The sequence below is a fragment of the Pantherophis guttatus genome, chromosome 1 (genome assembly GCF_059756535.1).
Source record: "Pantherophis guttatus breed Tessera chromosome 1, ASM5975653v1, whole genome shotgun sequence".
Classification (NCBI taxonomy): domain Eukaryota; kingdom Metazoa; phylum Chordata; class Lepidosauria; order Squamata; family Colubridae; genus Pantherophis; species Pantherophis guttatus.
In genome coordinates, this window is record NC_142063.1 from 127,788,195 (window position 1) to 127,807,656 (window position 19,462).

Sequence of the window (19,462 nt, forward strand, 5' to 3'; positions counted from 1 at the left end):
CTCCAGAAATTGTGTCTGATCCTGAGCACCAGGCTTCAATCAGATGAAAAACTGGAGAAAATTCAGAGGGGAGTTGTCGAGATGGACAAAGGTCTGGAAACCAAGCCAGAGGAAGGGCAAAAGATTTGGATGTTTTTTAACCTACAGAAAAATGACCAAAGGCAGATATGCTCCCTGTCCCGTTCATGTCGGAAGCACCATTTAAGGCGCTTCTGGGTTGAAAGGATTAGCCGGTGATAAGGCAGGTATGATTACAATCTTCAAATATTTTAAGAGTAACACAGAAGGAGTGGACTTTATTGACTTAGAGGGTAGAATTAAAATCAACAAAGTACAAGAAAAGATGTTCATAGTTGGATATCAGGAGGAGCATCTTGATAATACCAGTGGAAGCCAGTGGAAGAGGCTGCTCCATGACATACTGAGTTCTTTTTTATTAGAAGTCTTCAGGGAGATGATAATCTTTTGCACAATTTGCAAAAATCATCTGTAGAGAACCCTGCACAGAGTATGTGAGTGCATGTGTATGCAAACATTTGTGGACTAGATGAAATATTTGTCCTCTCCCATCTCTGATTCTAAGCATATAAATATGAAAGGGCAATGTATTTGCAAGACTGCATTTAAGTTATGGACCAAAATCTTATTAGCCAAATCAACAGGTTGTAAGATTAAAACTTCTCTATTATGACATCCATGGCAACATATTTCCAATATGCACATTCTAGAAAAAAATATTACACACTTTTTGTTTGGCCTTTATCAATCATTCATGAAAGCCACAAGAAAAACAGGTTCTATTCCTTTAATAATACATTTCAAAGCAATCGTGTATCTTTAAATATTAAAATTTGCAGATCCATTTGAAATTCACCCTTGATTTATTTTATCAGTGTTTTTAGTGATGAAACAGCCTTTTAATTAACAGCTGTTAATTTATTAGTAAGATATTCACTGACAAAGTTTTGAAAGATAACATACAAAAAATAAAAAAGGTTACAAATCACTAGGGTTTTTAAAAAGTACATACTGTATTTCCTAGTTATTCTGAACTATTGAAGTACTTTCAAAGTCTCCTTGTTTTTTCAAGCTATTCTGCAACGTCTTTTGCAGTCTTGCTATGTTGGCATCCAAGGCTGCTAATCCATTTTTGAAGTCTTCTTCATCTCTGGATGTGAACGTTGAAAAGGAAGATATAGTCCACTCAGATTTTCCTGACATCCAGTCAAGAGTTGAAAAACTGGAGTCAGAAGCAGAAATTCCAGGGTTCTTCTGCCCATTTCCTTTTTGAGCATAACAGTGTTTATCAGGCTGAAGTCTGTCTGGATTGTTCAAAATCACATTAGCAGACCCATTACTTCTTTCTTTTGGCTGCATTTGGAGTCTCTCGCTTTCCAGCTTCTCTATCCTCCCCAGAGTTTCAGATTTATTTTCAACAGTCATTTTTCGACCAAAGCTACCATAGAACTTATCACCGATCTTGGTGTTGCTCAGCATCCCAACCTTGCTTGGCTGCTTAGAGCCACACTCGAGTTTGTGGGGAATCGGGTTCTGTTGTATGACTGTTTTCCTTTCAGTTGTTGTGACTGGTTTCTGAGATGGACTGCTACTCAGTGGAATGTAAATAGTCTCATCCAGCTCAGGACCCCCTAAAGTGCTTAAGCAGCTGGCTGCTTCTGCATCAAGCTTTTGGAAGACAGAAAGATTTCTTGAAGCCACAGTTTCCTCTGCTACCACCTGACTCTCTTGGGCAGGATGCTCATCTGCCCTCACATCAAATACTTGCTTGGGCTCTTGTATCTCACCCTCACTTAAGAGGGGCTCCATGCTGGTCAGAACAGGATCCATTTCTAATTTTTTTAGATAGTTTATTATGGAATCACTTAGAGGGTATGCATCAGGCTGCAATTGTTTCTCATGAATTTCCAAGAGAGCTTTCGATAGACTGCTGACTTGTCTGGGCTTCACCATATCCCCAGTGAGGTCCGACAGTAGTTTGGACATACTCCCTTGAAGAGCCCTGTAAAGCACAGATGTCAAGACATGATGTCAAAATGAGACAAAGGTGTAAAGGCTTGTACATATCTGAAAAGCCAAGATACAATCTTAGCACCACTAATTAGGCTCATTTCTGAATAGATATGTATTCCAGTAGGGTATAATCTAATTGATACTTGAAGTATCAGGGCATATAACTCTAAGTACATTCCACTGAGGAGAACGGGAAACCATTTTACAGCCAGGGTTGCGCTTTTCTTTCTATCTTCCCTCATCTCTAAGGGCTGGAGAAAATGTATTCAGGGATGCCAAGATGGTAGCGGTTCTCCAGCCTTGTTTTGCTGCTTCATGGTATTGTAGTGCAAAAAAATAGAATTTTAACAAAAATATTTTGCACCTTTTTGGAGCTAAACCACATAGGAGAATTTTCAGTCAATAATTTGTGGTTTTCCTGTTGAATGTTGGCCAGGCACTCTAGGTGCAAAAACATCAGGTAAAGGATTTATACTACTCACAATTCCCCATCTTTCTCATAGAACAATATATATTAGTCTATTTATTTATTTTATTTATCTTTTATTTTGCCTCTCCTGTAGGAGTTCCTTATCTAACATCTTAACACCACACCACCCATAGAGAATTACCTATGCTGATCTTCAAGAGAACAAAATAAGGTTGAAATTCAGGGTGAACCATGGCTAGAAACAAGTTCATAAATTAGTTTATAAACCAGTTATGAAGACATGAAATGTTTCTGTTTTATAAAAAAGTAAATACAAGTTAATCTGGTCCTTTAATAATATTTGGTTATGTATCTCACTATCAGATATAATTAAAGCCATTTTCCATTTAATGCACATGCTTCCTTCAGCCTTTCTACTAGTCCTCTAGAATTGCTAATATTGTAACCTTTAGAATAGGCTTGATTAATATACAGTTGCAAGAAAAAGTATGTGAACCCCTTGGGATTACGTGGAGTTTTTCACATACTTTTTGTTGCAACTGTATCCCCAATGTTCGAGTCAAAATAAAGAACTGTATGCAGGATCACTTCCAGAGAGGATTTTCCATCTAACTGGGGCTACAATGTGCACTGTGAGAGCCTTGGAGAATTATAATACCACTTGACAGCATTAAGTAATATACCTCTATTGGAAATAAAATAGGGACTAAAATCCACAACGTAGTAGTATTAATATACACTATTATCACAAAAGTTTTCTCTTTTTCTCAATAAATTAGGTTTCAATTTTCTGCATGAGTCACTGCCACCACCTTGTGGCTGACTATTATATCAAGAATTCATATATGAGTAAAATAAGTAATATTTCCCATCCTCCACCAATAATTCTGAGATATTGTCCAAGTGTTTAGAATGTGAAATAAAGAAATCAAATATTATTCCATTTGGTAGCTTTTCCTTCCCCAAATCTAAATTTATTGAGGTATTCAATGTTTTTTCAAAGATGCATTTCTCAATTTATTGTTCTAAATCTCTGAGGCAGTGTACAATTTTGCTACGTGGATTTGAAACACTAAGAGAAATAAACAAGGTTAACAGTACCAGGTCAATTCACGCAGTCTATTCACTTCTGCATCTCGCTGACGCAATGTTATCCCCAAAATCTGGTTTTCTTTCTCAGCGGCTTCTAACCTGTACTGGTAAGTCTTCACATTGGTCAACATTTCATCTGCTTCTAGAATATATTAATAACCAATGAAATTTAATTTCCATGATAATGATAATGCACAAAGATTGGAAACCCCCCCCACCCCCCAATTTGCCAACGTACACACCAATTTTGAGTTTGGTTGAGTCAATATCACACTGTTGTTTCTTTTCAAGCAGCTCTTGTTCTTTCTCGTGGATTTGTCTAGTTAGCCTTTTATTTTCTTCTTTTTGGCTTTCTAGGATTTTAATGAATTCTTCATTTTTATCCTGCAACAACTCAATGCTTCTCATGGATTCATTCAACTGACTCTGCAATGTCATATTCAAAGACTGGAGGGACACAACTATAGGAGGAAAAAATAGAGTTCTTTCAGAAATATGGTCCATGGACAAATATTTCACTTGACTGAAAAAAAAAAAGGAACTTTCTTCTAACCTCTGAGATGTGTTACTGTAGGGCTCTTAAGTCTGAATGAAATACATTGCTCCAGCAATACACCTGACTCTAGACTTCTGGCATTTCAGAAGGCAGTGGCAATAATGAGTATTTGTTGCCTGGGGAGGGGGCAACTTTTAGCAGTATGTATCATAAATAATGAATTGCAGGCTCTTTTATGGTTGAGGATTTATGGTTGTATTTTATTGTTATTATATTTCTTGGTACATCACCTTACATTTTATGAGAGGGAGGTAGTAAAACAATATAAAATACTATGCAGCCAATATTTTATGCCTAATCTCTGGAATGACACAATTTGCCAATGACATTCAATGCAAGTCAAGACAGTATGACAAGTGACAATCAACTACTCTTTTTGCTATTTTCAATGCATCTTGCAGATATTCATATTCTGTATTACACTAGCAAGGTTTGTAGTCAAGGACTATAGTTACTCTGAAGGTAATTTATAAAAAGCTATTAGTAGATATTATTGCTTTGTTCATATCCAAACACAAAGAGGTTTTTAAACTGGGTGAAGAATAAGGTCATACCTGCAGTCTCTATTGTCTCTAATCATCATACACTCATCCAGAACTCTGAAGAACACTTGCTTTTACTTGATCTTGAGTATCTCTCTCTATACAACCCATAACTAGAAAACAACCCAGTCCCACTATGTTTGGCCAGCTGCCCTCACAGTTAGACATATATAAATACAGAATTCTTTGAGATCACTGAGATTCATGTAAATTAGGAAAAACAAGTGGGGCCAGAGTGTTAACTCCATTGTCTTTCCAATCTAGCTGAACCCTTAATAAAATATTTCCATCACCTTTGCAGAGAAAACACAATTATCATATTTGGAATAAAAATGCCGATTGGCCTTAAAATATGCCGTCAGTGCTACTGTGGGCCACAAACAAGATATGAAGATAAAAGTGGGAAAGAGAGAAGAGGGGAACCGTCTATGATGTATGGCTTTAATGTAACTAGTATAATAACTAAGTACAGAGAAGCACAGAGGATCAGTCCATATTCCAGAAAAGAAGAACCGTTTCTGGAAATATGTCAAAATATTTCCAGTTCTCAGATGCTATTGAAAGTGATTTTAATACATGCTTAAACATTTATATCTTGCTACTTACCTTCAAAGTTGCTATCCAGGCTATATTCCTTTTCAGCTCTGTTTTGTTCCTTCAGCTGTTGGTTCAAAATTCTCAATCGTCTACAATAAGAGGATTTTTAAACAAATACTTTCTTTGTTAACAAATAGATTTGTTACTTGGATGCAGCTTTAAAAGTGACCCCACGAAGCACTTTTTCCTCACTTTGACTGAAAAAAGGTAAAGTCTGCCCATCCTGAGATAAACTTTCTTTCTGCAGTAATCACCTTCTTTTGGCAGAAAGCTTCCATTGGGATAATTGGCCTGTTCATATTAAAATCCTGCCTCCCATTTTCTAGTGCGGTTGTATTAAACTCTCCCACTCCACTTAAAGGCCTGGATCCAATTGAAATGACCCACTTCTTGAGTCTGGAAGCGAACCATTTCCTAACTACTTGAGTTAAGAAAATCAAGCCTGTTCTTGGTGGATGGAATCTCCTTGTGGCCTAAATTCCCTTTCTCCATCAGGTATGTGTGTGGGTGTATAACTGAGAAAGCGATTAAAGTCCAGCCACTGCAATGACCTTCCTCCCCATCAGCCCACACTTCAAACCAAAGGTTTAAAAGAACCCTACTCCTTTACCATATAGGATCTATTTCAAGTCTTTCAAGAAAAGTAGAATCGGCTATCCACTTGCAGATGGAGAATATTATTCTCCCAAATCTTAATACCCATTCTGTTGTCATCTTCAGATAGCAGTGACCCCGGTGTCTCCCAAGCCTGATGGCAACTCCCTCTAAATCTGACATGACTGGTGCTTGGATGCTCACTCACTTCCACAATGTTCCCAAAAGTTGGAAATGTTATGTTGGAAATAACCTCTTTGAAAGCAGTCTGATTGGCATTCAACCCCACCTTGCTCTCCTTCCATCTCCCTGAGCAGCTGCTGGACTATCCAATTGGGGCCTGAACAACTCTATCTCCATGTTCTTGTTACTTGTCTGGAAAGTTAAAACTGCAGCAACTTGGGTGGTTCACTACAAGGATGACTCTGAACTGAGGACAGACCTCAGTCATTGAATGCAGTGGTGCCGCTTTTCTTCTCACCAGCATAATATATAGAGTCAAACACCAAAGCCTCCCACCCCATTTATCGCATATCTGCCATTGTCAAAATGTGCCCTGGATTATGTTTTATTCTGAGAAGAGGAAAATCAGGGAGTAGATTTGTTGCTGTGCTCAAGAAGATATGGATTCAGTCCAGATGTGATATTTGATTTTCAATTTTTAAAAAGTGCTTGACATCAAGCCAAAATAGCAAAGTATTTATGTATTCAGAATCCCAACACAATGCTCACTGTATTATAATTAGACTGAGTTTGCAATCTGGCGAACCACCACTGTCGCCTTAAGTACCATGTTTTTTCTCTTGTTTACTGACCTGCGCAACTGGGCGTTTTCACTTCTGAGAGGCTGAAGGGCAAGTGCTATTTCAGCTTGTACATTTGTATTCTCAACAGCTGCAGGCAAGAGTGATGTGGTGTCATCTATTTCATCTAGCACCCCTAATGTTTCTGAATCTTCGGTGAGAGAGGAAAACAAGAAAAAATGTATTTTCACAGATACCCAAATAGCCATTCTTCAGAAAGTATTATTGTAGACAATCAAGTTTATCATCCTAATATGAACAGGCTGAGCAGGTTTCCAAGGGCATGATTCTTGGCATCTGTTGGGTTTCTCCATCAACTGCCATTTAAAATATGAAAAACAGGGCCCACTCTTCAAATAGGTTGCTTTAAGATGAGGACCAAGAAATGTGACAGATTTCATTTATAGCATTGACAGTTCTTATTTGAGGCTTCAACACTCCCTCACTGCCTTATACTTTTTATTTCAGAATGGTAAAAACATCACAGAACTGTGACTTCTTGAACAAAATGTAAGATTGGAAACATGACCCAACAACATAGGCTAAAATCTCAACAGTCTTTACTTCTATAATGATTCATTTTTGTAGACCATGAAAAACCAATGGGAAAGTAAAGGTGCATTCAAAAGTGCAAAAGTTCAAAATATTTGTTTTGGTGATATAAAATCCTCATGGTTCATTGGTTTGCCCAGAGCAGGGCAAGACAGGAGCAAAGTTAATGTTTGTAATTGCCTATTTCCAATCCTCATCAAGTTTTTAAAAATGCTGCAATTGTCATATTTACTAGAAAGTGATTTATGATGGATGGATTTAAACAAGATTATTAAATCAACAAATAACCCAAAATTATTTTGGTAAGATTACAAGTAAGTAATCTCAAAATAAGGAAATCAAATTAGGAAAGTTAAACTGAAGCTTATTTTGCATTAACAAATTTGTGTTTCTTGATGCAACAATATGGGGTAGATTGGGCTAAGCGGTCACGATTGGCCTAAAGGCACTCACAGTGCTTCCCTTTTGAGGATGGACTTTAATTTGGATCTCCCTGATTTTAGTACAACAACTTAATATCCATTACACTGGCTATTTTGCTGCAAAGCAAGATAAAAATGATCAAAGACTATGTTTAATCCAGAATGCTAACTTATCAAAAGATTCTGCTGTTTAATCAGTGTTTATTTTGAGGTTATCATGTTTGGCAGCATTTTCTACTCACATTAAACTGAGGACTTTTTCTGTGGTAAGTGAGTTGCTCTCATATGATGATGACAATATCATTATAATTTTATCTCACCTTTATATAAGCAGTGAACATCTCTAATATAGGTAGTCCTCAACTTGCAACAACAATTGAGCCCAAAATTTCTGTAATTAAGTGAAATATCTGTTGAATTTTGTCCCATTTTATGATCTTTCTTGCCAGTTAAGTGAATCACTTCAGTTGATAAATTAGTAACCTAGCTGTTAAGTGAATTTGGCTTCCCCACTGTCTTTGCTGGTCAGAAGGTTGCAAAAGGTAATCACATGACCTTGGGACACTGCACCCATCATAAACATGGACCAGTTGCCAAGCATCTGAATTCTGATTATGTGATCATGGGATGCTACAACGGTCGTAATTGTGAAAAATGGTCATAAATCATATTTTTCAGTGCCGCTGTTATTCTGAATGGTCACTAAAAAAACTGTTGTTAAATCAAGGACTACTTGAACTCCTGCGTATTTTTTCCACAACTACCTTGTGAGCTAGATTGAACTAAGGGAGAGGGAGAAAAAGAGAGGGGGAGGGAGGGAGGGAGGGAAGGAGACTGGCCCAGTCATCCAGCTGACTTTCATGCTTAAAGAAGGGCTAAAACTCAGTCTCTCCTGGTTTCTAGGCCAGCACCTTAGCTACTACACCATGAGCACCTTCAAACCATCTCTAACCAAGTCAGCAAGTGACACTACTAGGCCACCTGGGGACTGATCATATTCACATCACAAAGTGTCCCTCCCAGCAAATCATAATAAGAACAATCATATTACCATGGTCAGTTAGCAAGGCCTTGAGCTCTGCCAAAAGATACTTCACAGTTTTTACTTTTTGGACTCTTTTCTGCAGGCTGTTGTTTTGAGGCTTTAAGATTTCTGTGCTGAAACTAGTTTGACAGCTTGTATCTCTCACAGGTGCCATATCAATGCCATCTAAGGTACCCTCTTCACTTAAAGCGCCTTCATTGTATTCTTCAGATATCTCCGGTTCTTTGGAAATGGGTGACTTGGATTGCACCGGGTCAACATCTGGGCAATTTCTGCCAGCCTCCTTCAGCTCACGCTCCCTTTCCCGTGCCTGCAACAGAGCCAGCTGTGCCTGAATGCATCTGATCAACTCTGCCTCATTAAACTGTTCTTCGTGGATTCCTTGTGACATGGCCTCTCTGCCAGGAGATGGAGCGAGGATGGCTGAGGATGGGAGGTTGCTTGGACCAGAGGGAGCCACGTGGTGTGGAGCAGAGCACAAAGCTGATGGTTGTGTCTGAGCCACAGAAGCGGAAGTCCTTAAGCCTCCGGATACAAGGACCGGCCCCATTCGTGAGACACACTGGTTGCAGGTGTCCACAGGAAGGCCCTGTGACAAGTATACATACAAAGCAATGTTCTTCCATGCTGAAATCATATTGAACTTATATTCTTGTAAGTTAATTACAATTCAAATTACATTCTTACAATTAACTACAATTTTAAAAGGGAATGGAGTGTAAGGTTTTCCCCACCTTAAGAACCTATTGCATGAGCAAACAAGTTGGTATTAAAGAATATAACAACGGTCCAATACCCAGAGAATAATGCATGCTAGGAAACAGTTTTCTTTAGTAACTAATTAAACTTGGGAATGTTCAATAGTAGAAATAGTAGAAATGGCAAATATGTATGGGAATTTCAGTACTGTTGCAAATTAAAGAGAACTTTGAAAAATGCTGGTTCTTCTACAATAGCACAACATTATCTTTTACTCGTGTGTACAACAAAGAAAAAAACAATGACTTGATTTTTGTCTCCAGGGCAAAAATAGATGACATGGAATAGAGAAAATGGGAATAGGCAAGTGTTTTTTTAAAAAAATAGTTTTGCTATCTCTCCCCCATTTCCTTCAATTGTAATGATCAGAACTGAAGAGGCAAGAAAATTTGTACAAGAGGTAACCCACAAATTCAATTTGCGCATCTTTAAGAAGTTGCAGAATTTAGACAAACTGGGGGGGAAAGCAAACACTCAGGAACAAATAAATAAATACAAAGGGCCTCAAAACAACTTAGGTACTGGGAACAGCTGGATTTCTGCTTAAGAGAACATGTTGAATTTAAAATAAAATGTATCCCCGTTGCTTCTCATCTGAAGATAAAGATACAGTATCTGCTCAACTTGTGGACCAAAGTCCAAAGGAACTAAAGTTCAAGTGCCTTTTTTCTTTACCCACCCCAAATTCAATCACAAGTTCAGTCATGACTAGTGTTCACTGCTTTACAGCAGTTCATTTTGCTCTTAGCAACATGTTTAGGATAAAACAGGGAAAATATAAATTTGACCATTTACTTCCAGCAGGGTACTTACAGGGTGAACGACAGAAGGATTAACTGTCTGCTGTGGGGATAGTGCTGGTGTGGAGGTAGGTAAATGGCCGTTGAATGGTTGATATGCTGCTAAAAGGAGGACAATCAGCGAACAGTTAACAACACTAAGGTTAATTTGAACAAATGAACACAGTGCATAACGACAGCCAAACTGCCTCCCCACTTACCCTCTTCAGGAATGATGGAAAGTGGGACATCAGGCATATCGCTGGATTTCACTGGAGTGTGGCTATTTAACAAAGGCCTTTGGGACTGTGCATGCTCACACAATTTCTGGTGCATTACAGGAGAATGCTGAGTGCAAGGTCCATGAATCGATTTAACAACAAAGGCTTGTTTGGTGCTTAAAGGAGTTACATCTTTTTCAGCAGCAGTTTCATTACCTGAAACTATCTTTCTCTTTAACTCAGATGCTGGGGAAAAAAAACAAACAGAATGGAAAATATTTAGCTTGTTAATACCTTTAATATTATCCAGATGCAGAACTAATTGTTTGGGTTTGAGAATCCTGTTATTGCAAGTTTTTTTTTAAATAAATACAGCTATGGATTTGTAGCTATGGTTAAAAAAGCTTGAAGTAACATGTTTATAAAGCAGAAACCATCATTAACTTTGGTAAGACATAAACCAAGAATTATGACTGTTATATGGTGATTTACATCTAGTTTAACATTCTCGCTTAACCCTTTCCGATAAATACAAAACATATTCAGTTGGTGGATGAAGGAACACGTTCATGAAACAGATTGTAAAAAAAAAAACCCTTATCGATTATTTTCAATGGTATGTTATCTATAGACAAAACTAGACATTCAGGTTTTGGAGGCAAAAATTACATCTTATAACTATTACGTAATTGAAGCAGAATGATGAATGAATGATGAATGAGATAAACGCATAGTTAAAAAAAAAAAATTTAAAGAAAAAGTGCATACCTGTTTCTTTTTGCACATTTGCTGAAAGAGTTTTTTTCTTTACACCTCTCTTTTTAGCACCACCCATTTTATTCAGCAAAGGTATGGAAGCTGCTTTGAAAGTAGTTGTTTTCACTGCTTTTTGAGAGCTGCCCACCATTCCTAGCATCATTTGAAAAAATACCATTTAAGCCACAAGGTAAGCTATCAAAGATATGAATTTTATATTCAAGTAATGAAAAGGATCGTTACCTTGGGACTCATTCTGAAGAATGTCCCTTAACAAAGATGCACAGCGATCAAGGCCATGATGAATATTTGCAACCTCAGAAAAGATATTAAGAAGATTACAAACAGCAGTTTCTAGCATAGGAAGCAATTAATCATTAATTTATCTTTATTCTCAAAGCTAGTGAATATTCTAACAATAAAAACATTCTTCCATTAAATTAGTTGAGTTCCAGGATCTGATTCTGATGAAACTTCAAATTGTTTATAGTATTCAGTAAGGAAAAGTGATAGGAAAAAAGAGCCAGACAAAGAATATTCATTTTTGGATTACTTTAATTCCTGTTTGCATGATTCTTTTATTTAGAGAGAGAAAGAGAATCCAATTATATAGTTGAAATCAAATGTTTAAGATAATGCAGTCTAGAAAAGGGATATATAGATATTGTGTACTAAACAAAAATTTTGTTTAAAACACATGTACTAAATAAAAAAACCTCAAAATTCCTTTTAACACATGCATGTCTATTGTATACAAACAATTCTTAGTTATCCATGGTATTCTCAGAGATTTTTGCCAAAATCCAAATTCAAAAACATTAATACTCTTTCTATCCTACTTCTAATTTTCACTTTTCATAAAGGACATATGTTGCAGAAACAAAAAGAGAGAGTGCAGTCTCTTAATTTAAACATTACCTTTAATTAAACCAATGTACATCTATGATACCCTGTATGAGTTATAAAATATAACATAGATGAAAAGGTTGCAAACAAAATTCTCAGGATAGATTTTTGCATCACTTTCTCTTTTTACCTGATCCTCTGAATCTGTGGAATACAGGGAATAGCCATCAGGTTCTGTATATGCCACTTTTTTGGGAGCAATCCTGAAATATAGAAATGATATCCCAATAAATTGTTCAACAGGCTACCAAAGTATAGTTTGTAATTATTATAGAGAACCAGCTTGATCCAGTGGTTAAGACACCAGGCTAGAAAATGGGAGACTGTGAGTTCAAGTCCCACCTTAACTATGAAAGCCGGGTGTGTGTGTGTGTGTGTGTGATTTTAGGCCAGTCATTCTCTCTCAGCCCTACCCACCTCCCAGTGCTATTGTTCTGGGGAAAATAGGAGGAGGAAGGTGCATTTGATTTGTTTGCCACCTCATGTTATTTGTAAAAATAATAAAGGTGGGATTTAAATAAATAAAATAACATTTATTATTAGGAAATTAGACATACTAAAATTCAATTGCAGAAGGAGCTCTGTAAGCAATTATATTAGAACAATAGTCTGAACTCTGAAGGTATTGTAATATCTTTTCAAGCATTCTACATTGTGTACTACATAAACACGCTTATCAAGAAGAGGACCATCTATAGCAGATAGTATTGTGTATCTATCAAGATTTTCTGGATAGTTTAGAATCTTGAAAGGTACAGGTTTTATGTACATGGGAAACTCTTTACAGTCTTCTCCAGTTTGGCGCCCTGTTCTCAACATATATTATGATTGCATCTTTGCCAGTGTCAGTATAGCTAGAGAGGCTAAAGTTGAACAAGTTCTTCATCACTTTTATCACTTGGAAGAGCCACAAAGAAATGATGAGCAAAATGTATTTTGTTAATGAATCTTAAGCCTTTGTTATCTACAAAAACTGGAATTTTGCTAAATAGGAACGATATCAGAAGCAAGCCTGGGGAAGTAATACTCCTGGAAATATTGTTGGATTTCATACTAGCATTTTAATCTAACACAGCCAATGATCAGGACACATAAGTATAGCTTCATCTCTGACCTAGGATACTAACAATTAGCTGCTTTACATGCCAATAATATCAATATATACTAATGAAGATTGTTGGTAAAAACTCCAGTGCATTCCTGGGACAAGAAAAGTGACAAATAAGCAAGCATTGGAGCAAATAAAACCAGACATATTCCTGGAAGGAAACATCACAAAATTTCACCTTACTTATTTCAGCTATGTCATGCCAACAAATTTATTAGAAAGGGCAGTTAGGCTTGGAATGATCAGCGAGGTTGCAAAAAACCATGGTAGCTAGACACCTTCAAAGCTGACATTAGTCAGAGCATAAAAAAATTGAAAGAGCCATACAGGATTGGAAAATGTGGAAAGAGCTGATCCACAGAATTGCCAAGAATTGGACATGATTGAACAAATAGCATCATTATCATCATCATCATCATTAATGAATATATTCTTACTGTTTTTTCCTGTTTGCCAGTTTAGTTGATCCAGTCAACCTTCCTGAAGTCAATGCCTGTTGATTGTATGAGAAGTGACTCATTTTCATATAAATTTTCCAACAAGACCATTACATCTGGTTTGCAAACAATGGCATATTTGTTTACAATGGCATAGTTATTTAAAATAAATATTTTATGAAGGAAAAATTCCATGCCAGCATAGTAAATAATTAAAAATGCATGGGTCTAGAGTGAAACATATGACAGTATAATAATGCAAAGTAACCTCTAAATACAACAATCTGTAGCTATTTAGCATCTCTGAATATCTATAAATATGGGTTAACTTAATTCACTTCTCAAGAGGGGATGAATTTAAAACAAGTTTCTCATTTTAAATTAACATATTTTCACAAACAGTATGAATAACAATATTTTGTATAACAGATATTACATATGAATTGGCAACCAAATTCCACTAAATACTCTATGCTACAACTAGAAATGTGAAGTCCTGGGGTGGGAGAGGAGGAAATATGAGGTAAAACAAAACAAAACAAAACAAAACAAAACAAAACAAAACAAAACAAAACAAAACAAAACAAAACAAAACAAAACAAAACAAAACACAAGGAATGTGGTAAACGTTTCCTGAAATTTTCTGGGCCTTCCTATTTTTAGCCTCAGAAAACAACTCTGCAATTTCTGATTGTACAACTTAAATGATAGAGCTTGCAGTTTTCAGAATATGTGGTTGTACCTACATAGTGATATTCATATTAGATAATATGAAATTACCCAGAAAGGGAATGGTGAGCCTGATATGCAGATGGTACTAATGCCAGAATGTCACTCTGCAGATGTAGAAGCTGGGGTTTAAAGGCAGCTGGAAAGGATTTACTGTGCTTTTTTATATTGGCAATTCCTGATCTGAATGTAGATAAACAACACTTATTTTAGGTAGTTGAAATCATAAGTAGCATAAGCAGTACTATTTAGTGTTTCAACAAGTGGGATGTAAATGCCCTACAACCCTTTAAAAAGCTGTTTGTTTCTATCTTTAGTATTGACAGCCTTAAGGATCCTGGATGAAAATATTTCAGGTTGTCCAAATGGTTCTCAGAGCTGCTCCTTTATGAATACATTAATAAATGTGATACAAAAGTGGTAAATTTATATACATGAACAGGGGTTTTACATAAAACTAAAGCAAACTTATAGAGCTTTTTAAAGTTGTAATTGTTTTGATATTTATTTTTTTTACTCTTTGTAAGCTGATCAGAGTTGCCTTATTGATGAGAGGCGCTGTCTAAATTAAATCAGATAAAGTCAAGCTTAATGAAGTGATGTGTTTCTGTAAGAGCTGGCTGCCTTTGTCAGGATGACAAAAATAGATTGGTAATGTCATGCCACAAACAGTGCCCCTTTTGTATAACTGTATCATGTCATGTCATGGACAAAAAGGGCAGTCACAATACTGTCATGGTTTTGCTGTTGTCGTGCCTAACTTAACCTCATTTCCAATGTGATAAATGCAATGATTTAAAGGGTCAAAAATCCACCCTCAACCAGACAAAGTTACCAGGGACTTGGGAGTAGTCTGTCTCTGATCTCACAGGGTTGTTGGGAGGTCCCTGTATAAAATGGTCTGAACTACTGGTACCACTTCTAGATGTTTGTCTGAATGGCCTTTCTCTGCTCCCCTCATTGTAGACACTAGAGATCAACACAGTTGTAGATTTTATTTTCTTTCTTACCAGAATCTTGGGATCCAACCAAAGGCAAGTGCCATATACTTGAGTCCAACAATTTGCTTCCAACTGGTGAAATTTCACAATCCTGTCCAAAAAGTCATTCCTGGTTCTTACAAATTGTCTGCACTTTAGCAACACAATGTTGCCGATATTAAAACAGGTGGAGTCAGAACTTTCAGTTACCTTTTGTTCTCAAAAAATTGAATAGACTAGAGCTGGAAGGGACCTTGGAGGTCTTCTAGTCCAACCTCCTGCTTAAGCAGGAGATACTATACCATTTCAGACAAGTCTCTTCTTAAAAACCTCCAGTGATGGAGCACCCACAATTTATGGAGACAAGTAGTTACACTGGTTAATTGTTCTCATTGTTAGGAAATTTTTTGTTCTAGGTTGCTTCTCTCCTTGATTAGTTTGCATCCATTGTTTCTTGTATTGCCCTCTGGTGCTTTGGAAAATAGGTTGACCTTCTCTTCTTTGTGGCAGCCCCTTAGATATTGGAACACTGCTACCATATCACCCCTAGACCTTCTTTTCATTAAACTAGACATCTATATCTGTCTGTCTGTCTCTCTCTCTCTAAAAATCTAGATATACATACCTTAATCACACCTAAGGTTAAGGAAAACCTAAGGAAAACACAAGATGAACCCCAAGTTCCCTTCTATATATTCTTACATATATAAAGAATAGAGTTAGAAGGGACCTTGGAGGTCTTCTAGTCCAGCCCCCTGCTCAAGCAGGAGACCCTATACCAGTGGTTCTCAACCTTCCTAATGCTGGGACCCTTTAATACAGTTCCTCATGTTGTGGTGACCCCCAACAATAAAATTATTCCTAAAACCATTGAAAATATGTGTTTTCCAATGGTCCTAGGTGACCCCTGTGAAAGGGTCATTTGACCCCCAAAGGGGTCCCGACCCACAGGTTGAGAACCACTGCCCTATACCGTTTCAGACAAGTGACTGTCCAGTCACTTCTTAAAAACCTCCATTGATAAAAGCACCTACAACTTCTGAAGGCAACTTCTGTTCCACTGGTTAATTGTTCTGTCAGGAAGTTTCTCCTTAATTCCAGGTTTCTTCTCTCTTTGATTAGTTTCCATCCATTGTTTCTTGTCCTGCCCTCTGCTGCTTTGGAGAATAATTTGACCCACTCTTTTTTTTTGTGGCAGCCCTTCAAATATTGGAAAACCCGCCACTCTTTCTGCAACCAAAGGGGGATGGGGGGGAGTGAGAAAAAAAACAAAGCAAAATATGTCTTCCTTGCACTCGGTAGAGATCTTCAACCACACTTTTTGTTTTTCTCCCAAAACGGGGTTATTCTGCCCTGCAATTTCTGGCGCTTTTACCTTGTGGTGCTTCAAGCAGCCCGGTCTCGCCATCCTAGCTCCTGGTGAGGGGGAGGGGGGTGGGGGTTCCCGCGAGGTCGCGCCGCGTCCCTAGACACGATGGGCAGCCCCAACGGCTCTTCTAAGGGGGAAGGGCCTAAGGTAGGCCCCGCCCATTTCCCCCCCATCGTCATTACGAGACGGCGGCCGACGGAGCGGGAACGGGGCGAGTGGGCGGGGAAATGGGATTACGCGTGCCGCTTATTGGTGGGAAACCGCGGTGACGTTGGGCCAATAGAAGCAGCGGTGTGCAAACTCGGTGTGCTTTTAGAGGCGGTGGCTTGTCCGTCCGAATATATATGATAGGAATATGAATTGTCCGGCTGAATATATATGGATGGATCTTGCTGTTATGTAGAGCCACAATGATTCGTATGTGTCCATTGAAAAACGATAGAAGTTCACGTCGTAATGCACTGAATGGTTGCAAAGCTATGGAGGTGCGAAATTTTAGGAAGAATTCAGTAGGGCTACTGCATGCGAACATGCTGTTTCCCTTTAAGGGGCCAGGACGTTGTTATCCTTTGCCAAAAGATAAATTAGGTTGTTACCCAAAGCTGGGTTCTGTTGCTGTATGCTGTTGATTAGTGTACATTCAAAGTGAAAATAAAGTTATTCTAAATCTAAAGGCGGGTTCATAGGTTTCAAAGTGCTTCCCTTAATTAGATTAATCCAGAAAGCAATTCTTTTCAATATGTAAAATAAAGTGGTTTTGCTAATACTGAAACATACCATAAGATTGGTTTACCTTTTGTTAAAATCTAAATTGTCAGAGAACGTTTTTCTTAATGTTTCCACCTAAGCTTTTGGGGGGAAGTTTGGAACAAAACGGTGTGTTCAAAAGTTAAATGTGCCCTCAAATCAAGCTTGATGCCTAGTGATTATATCCATGTGGATTTTTTGACAGCATTGGGAAATTGGTTTGCCACTGCCATTTTGGGGAATATTTTTTTGAACTTCCCAACAATGCTGGAATTCCCCATCTAAATACAAGTAATGTTTACTAATGCTTAACTTCTGAGCTAAACCACAGGCAGAGTGTTAAAATAAATAGTGTGCAGGTAGATGGCTGTAGCAGCAGTTCTTGAAAGGTTAAGCAGGTTAGATCTGGTAAGCCTGTGGATGGACAGGGGCTGTAGGCTACAAAGCTGGAAAAAAAATAATTCTGGAACAATGCAGTGCTAAAAGCACATCTGAACTGCAGGGATGTGTCCATGAAGTCACTAGGAATTAAGCTTGACTTAAGGGATTTTGCTTTTTGCAGATGGACCTGTTTCCTTTCATTATTGACTGCCGCTTTTACTAGCAGACCACAGAAACTGAGCAGACTTCGGCAGGAGCACAAATGTGTGTGGTTTAGCAACTCAAATTCACCATTTAAGGAAGGGCCTAATGTGAATGAAATATCCCAAAGAAAGAAATGAAGAATCAGTAGGGATGATATTTCAACACCAAAAGCTTAAATCTGTACCAGTAGATATTCTCCACAGGCACCCCCGACATGAGTGATGTCGACCTGGCCATGCCCACTGTGGCCACGCCCCACGCCCCTCCCAGGTCAAACCTCAATTAAATCGAGTTTGACACCCCTGCAATAGAAGGAGCTTCCTGGAAGTAAAGATAGGGATATAAATCCCTATTTGTATAGTCTGAAATACTGAGACCAAAAGATGAAAGAAAAATTGGGCATTATTACAATAGATAACTTGGGAACAAACCCAGTATTTCCAGGTTAAGATCTAAGATGGTACCATTCTCACCTGTAGAAACATTATCATTGTTATTGTCACTTTATTATGAAGGAAAACACTTGCTTAAAATAGCATGATGGTGACACACCAAATGATATACCTAATGTGGCCAGGCTATATTACTAGGTTATATCAGCTTTCAGTGCCATTGTTTATTAAGCAAGACTCAGGTATCATTCCTCAGAGGGCAAGGTTTAAAACTCATCTGTTCACCAAAAGCTAATAGACCTATAATTCTGCTTTCCTAGGACCTAGGGGAAAAACTGTCCAATCTCTTCATTTTCAGCTGATTACAGGTAGTCCTCAACTTTACAACAGTTCATTTAGTGACTGTTCAAGATTACAGCGGCACTGAAAAAGTAACTTATGACAATTTTTCACACTTATGACTGTTGCATCATCCCCATGGTCATGTGATCAAAATTTGGATGCTTGGCAACTGACTCATGTTTATGATGGTTGCAGTGTCCCAGGGTCATGTGATCTCCTTTTGCGACCTTCTGACAAGCAAAGTAAATGGGGAAGCCAGTTCGCTTAACAACTGATTAATTTAACAACTGCAATGATTCACTTAACTATGGTAAGAAAGGTCATAAAAGAGGGCGAAACTCACATAACGAATGTCTCACTTAAATTTTGGGTGCAATTGTGGTCGTAAGTCGAGCACTACCTGTATTCATTTGCCCCTTACATAGCCAATTTGTAAAAGATGTACTATAGAAAAAAAAGCTGTGGGAATGAAATATTCAACCTATACTTTGTTCACCATTGTTTAACTGTGGTTTAAAAATTACTGAATTCATACGATATATTCATCCATAGACATGGTTACAAACACAGTACAGTATGTCAAATCCATTCTAATTTTCTTGAGAATTTGTGATTCAAGCAGAGCATTTAGAAGGATTACTTTTTCTTCTCTAGCTTCTCTAGTTTGGCATGAAATCATCAGAAGTTG

The 19,462-nt window shown here is 37.7% G+C and overlaps 1 protein-coding gene across 8 annotated transcripts; it reads right to left on the minus strand.

The window, feature by feature from the left end:
- Window positions 1–790: 790 nt before the first annotated feature.
- On the minus strand, window positions 791–16,907 carry CCDC14 (coiled-coil domain containing 14). 8 transcript variants are annotated; one of them, XM_087881760.1, is made up of 14 exons: window positions 16,715–16,905; window positions 16,374–16,569; window positions 13,631–13,686; window positions 12,216–12,288; window positions 11,423–11,495; window positions 11,192–11,332; window positions 10,424–10,669; window positions 10,237–10,322; window positions 8,671–9,253; window positions 6,658–6,796; window positions 5,258–5,337; window positions 3,796–4,014; window positions 3,563–3,695; window positions 791–2,020 (listed from the first exon to the last, which is right to left on the minus strand). In XM_087881760.1, exons 6-14 carry the CDS (start codon window positions 11,328–11,330, stop codon window positions 1,039–1,041), a joined length of 2,607 nt encoding a protein of 868 aa, XP_087737886.1. In that variant the 5' UTR covers window positions 11,331–11,332; window positions 11,423–11,495; window positions 12,216–12,288; window positions 13,631–13,686; window positions 16,374–16,569; window positions 16,715–16,905; the 3' UTR covers window positions 791–1,038. The 8 variants fall into 8 exon arrangements, with proteins under 8 accessions (XP_087737886.1, XP_087737884.1, XP_087737887.1 ...); XM_087881758.1 differs by having other exon boundaries at window positions 10,237–10,325; XM_087881761.1 differs by lacking the exon at window positions 16,374–16,569 and adding an exon at window positions 14,411–14,542 and having other exon boundaries at window positions 16,715–16,895.
- Between the last annotated feature and the right edge of the window lie 2,555 nt (window positions 16,908–19,462).

Excerpts from the sequence above, each read along its gene's own strand:
- CCDC14 (XM_034422962.3), bottom strand. The coding sequence starts at position 16,747 with ATGGCGAGACCGGGCTGCTTGAAGCACCACAAG. Across the intron at positions 13,687-16,714 it reads GCTGCTTGAAGCACCACAAG|GCATTGACTTCAGGAAGGTT; the intron begins GTAAAAGCGCCA and ends TACAATCAACAG. Across the intron at positions 5,338-6,657 it reads GAAAACGCCCAGTTGCGCAG|ACGATTGAGAATTTTGAACC; the intron begins GTCAGTAAACAA and ends CTCTTATTGTAG.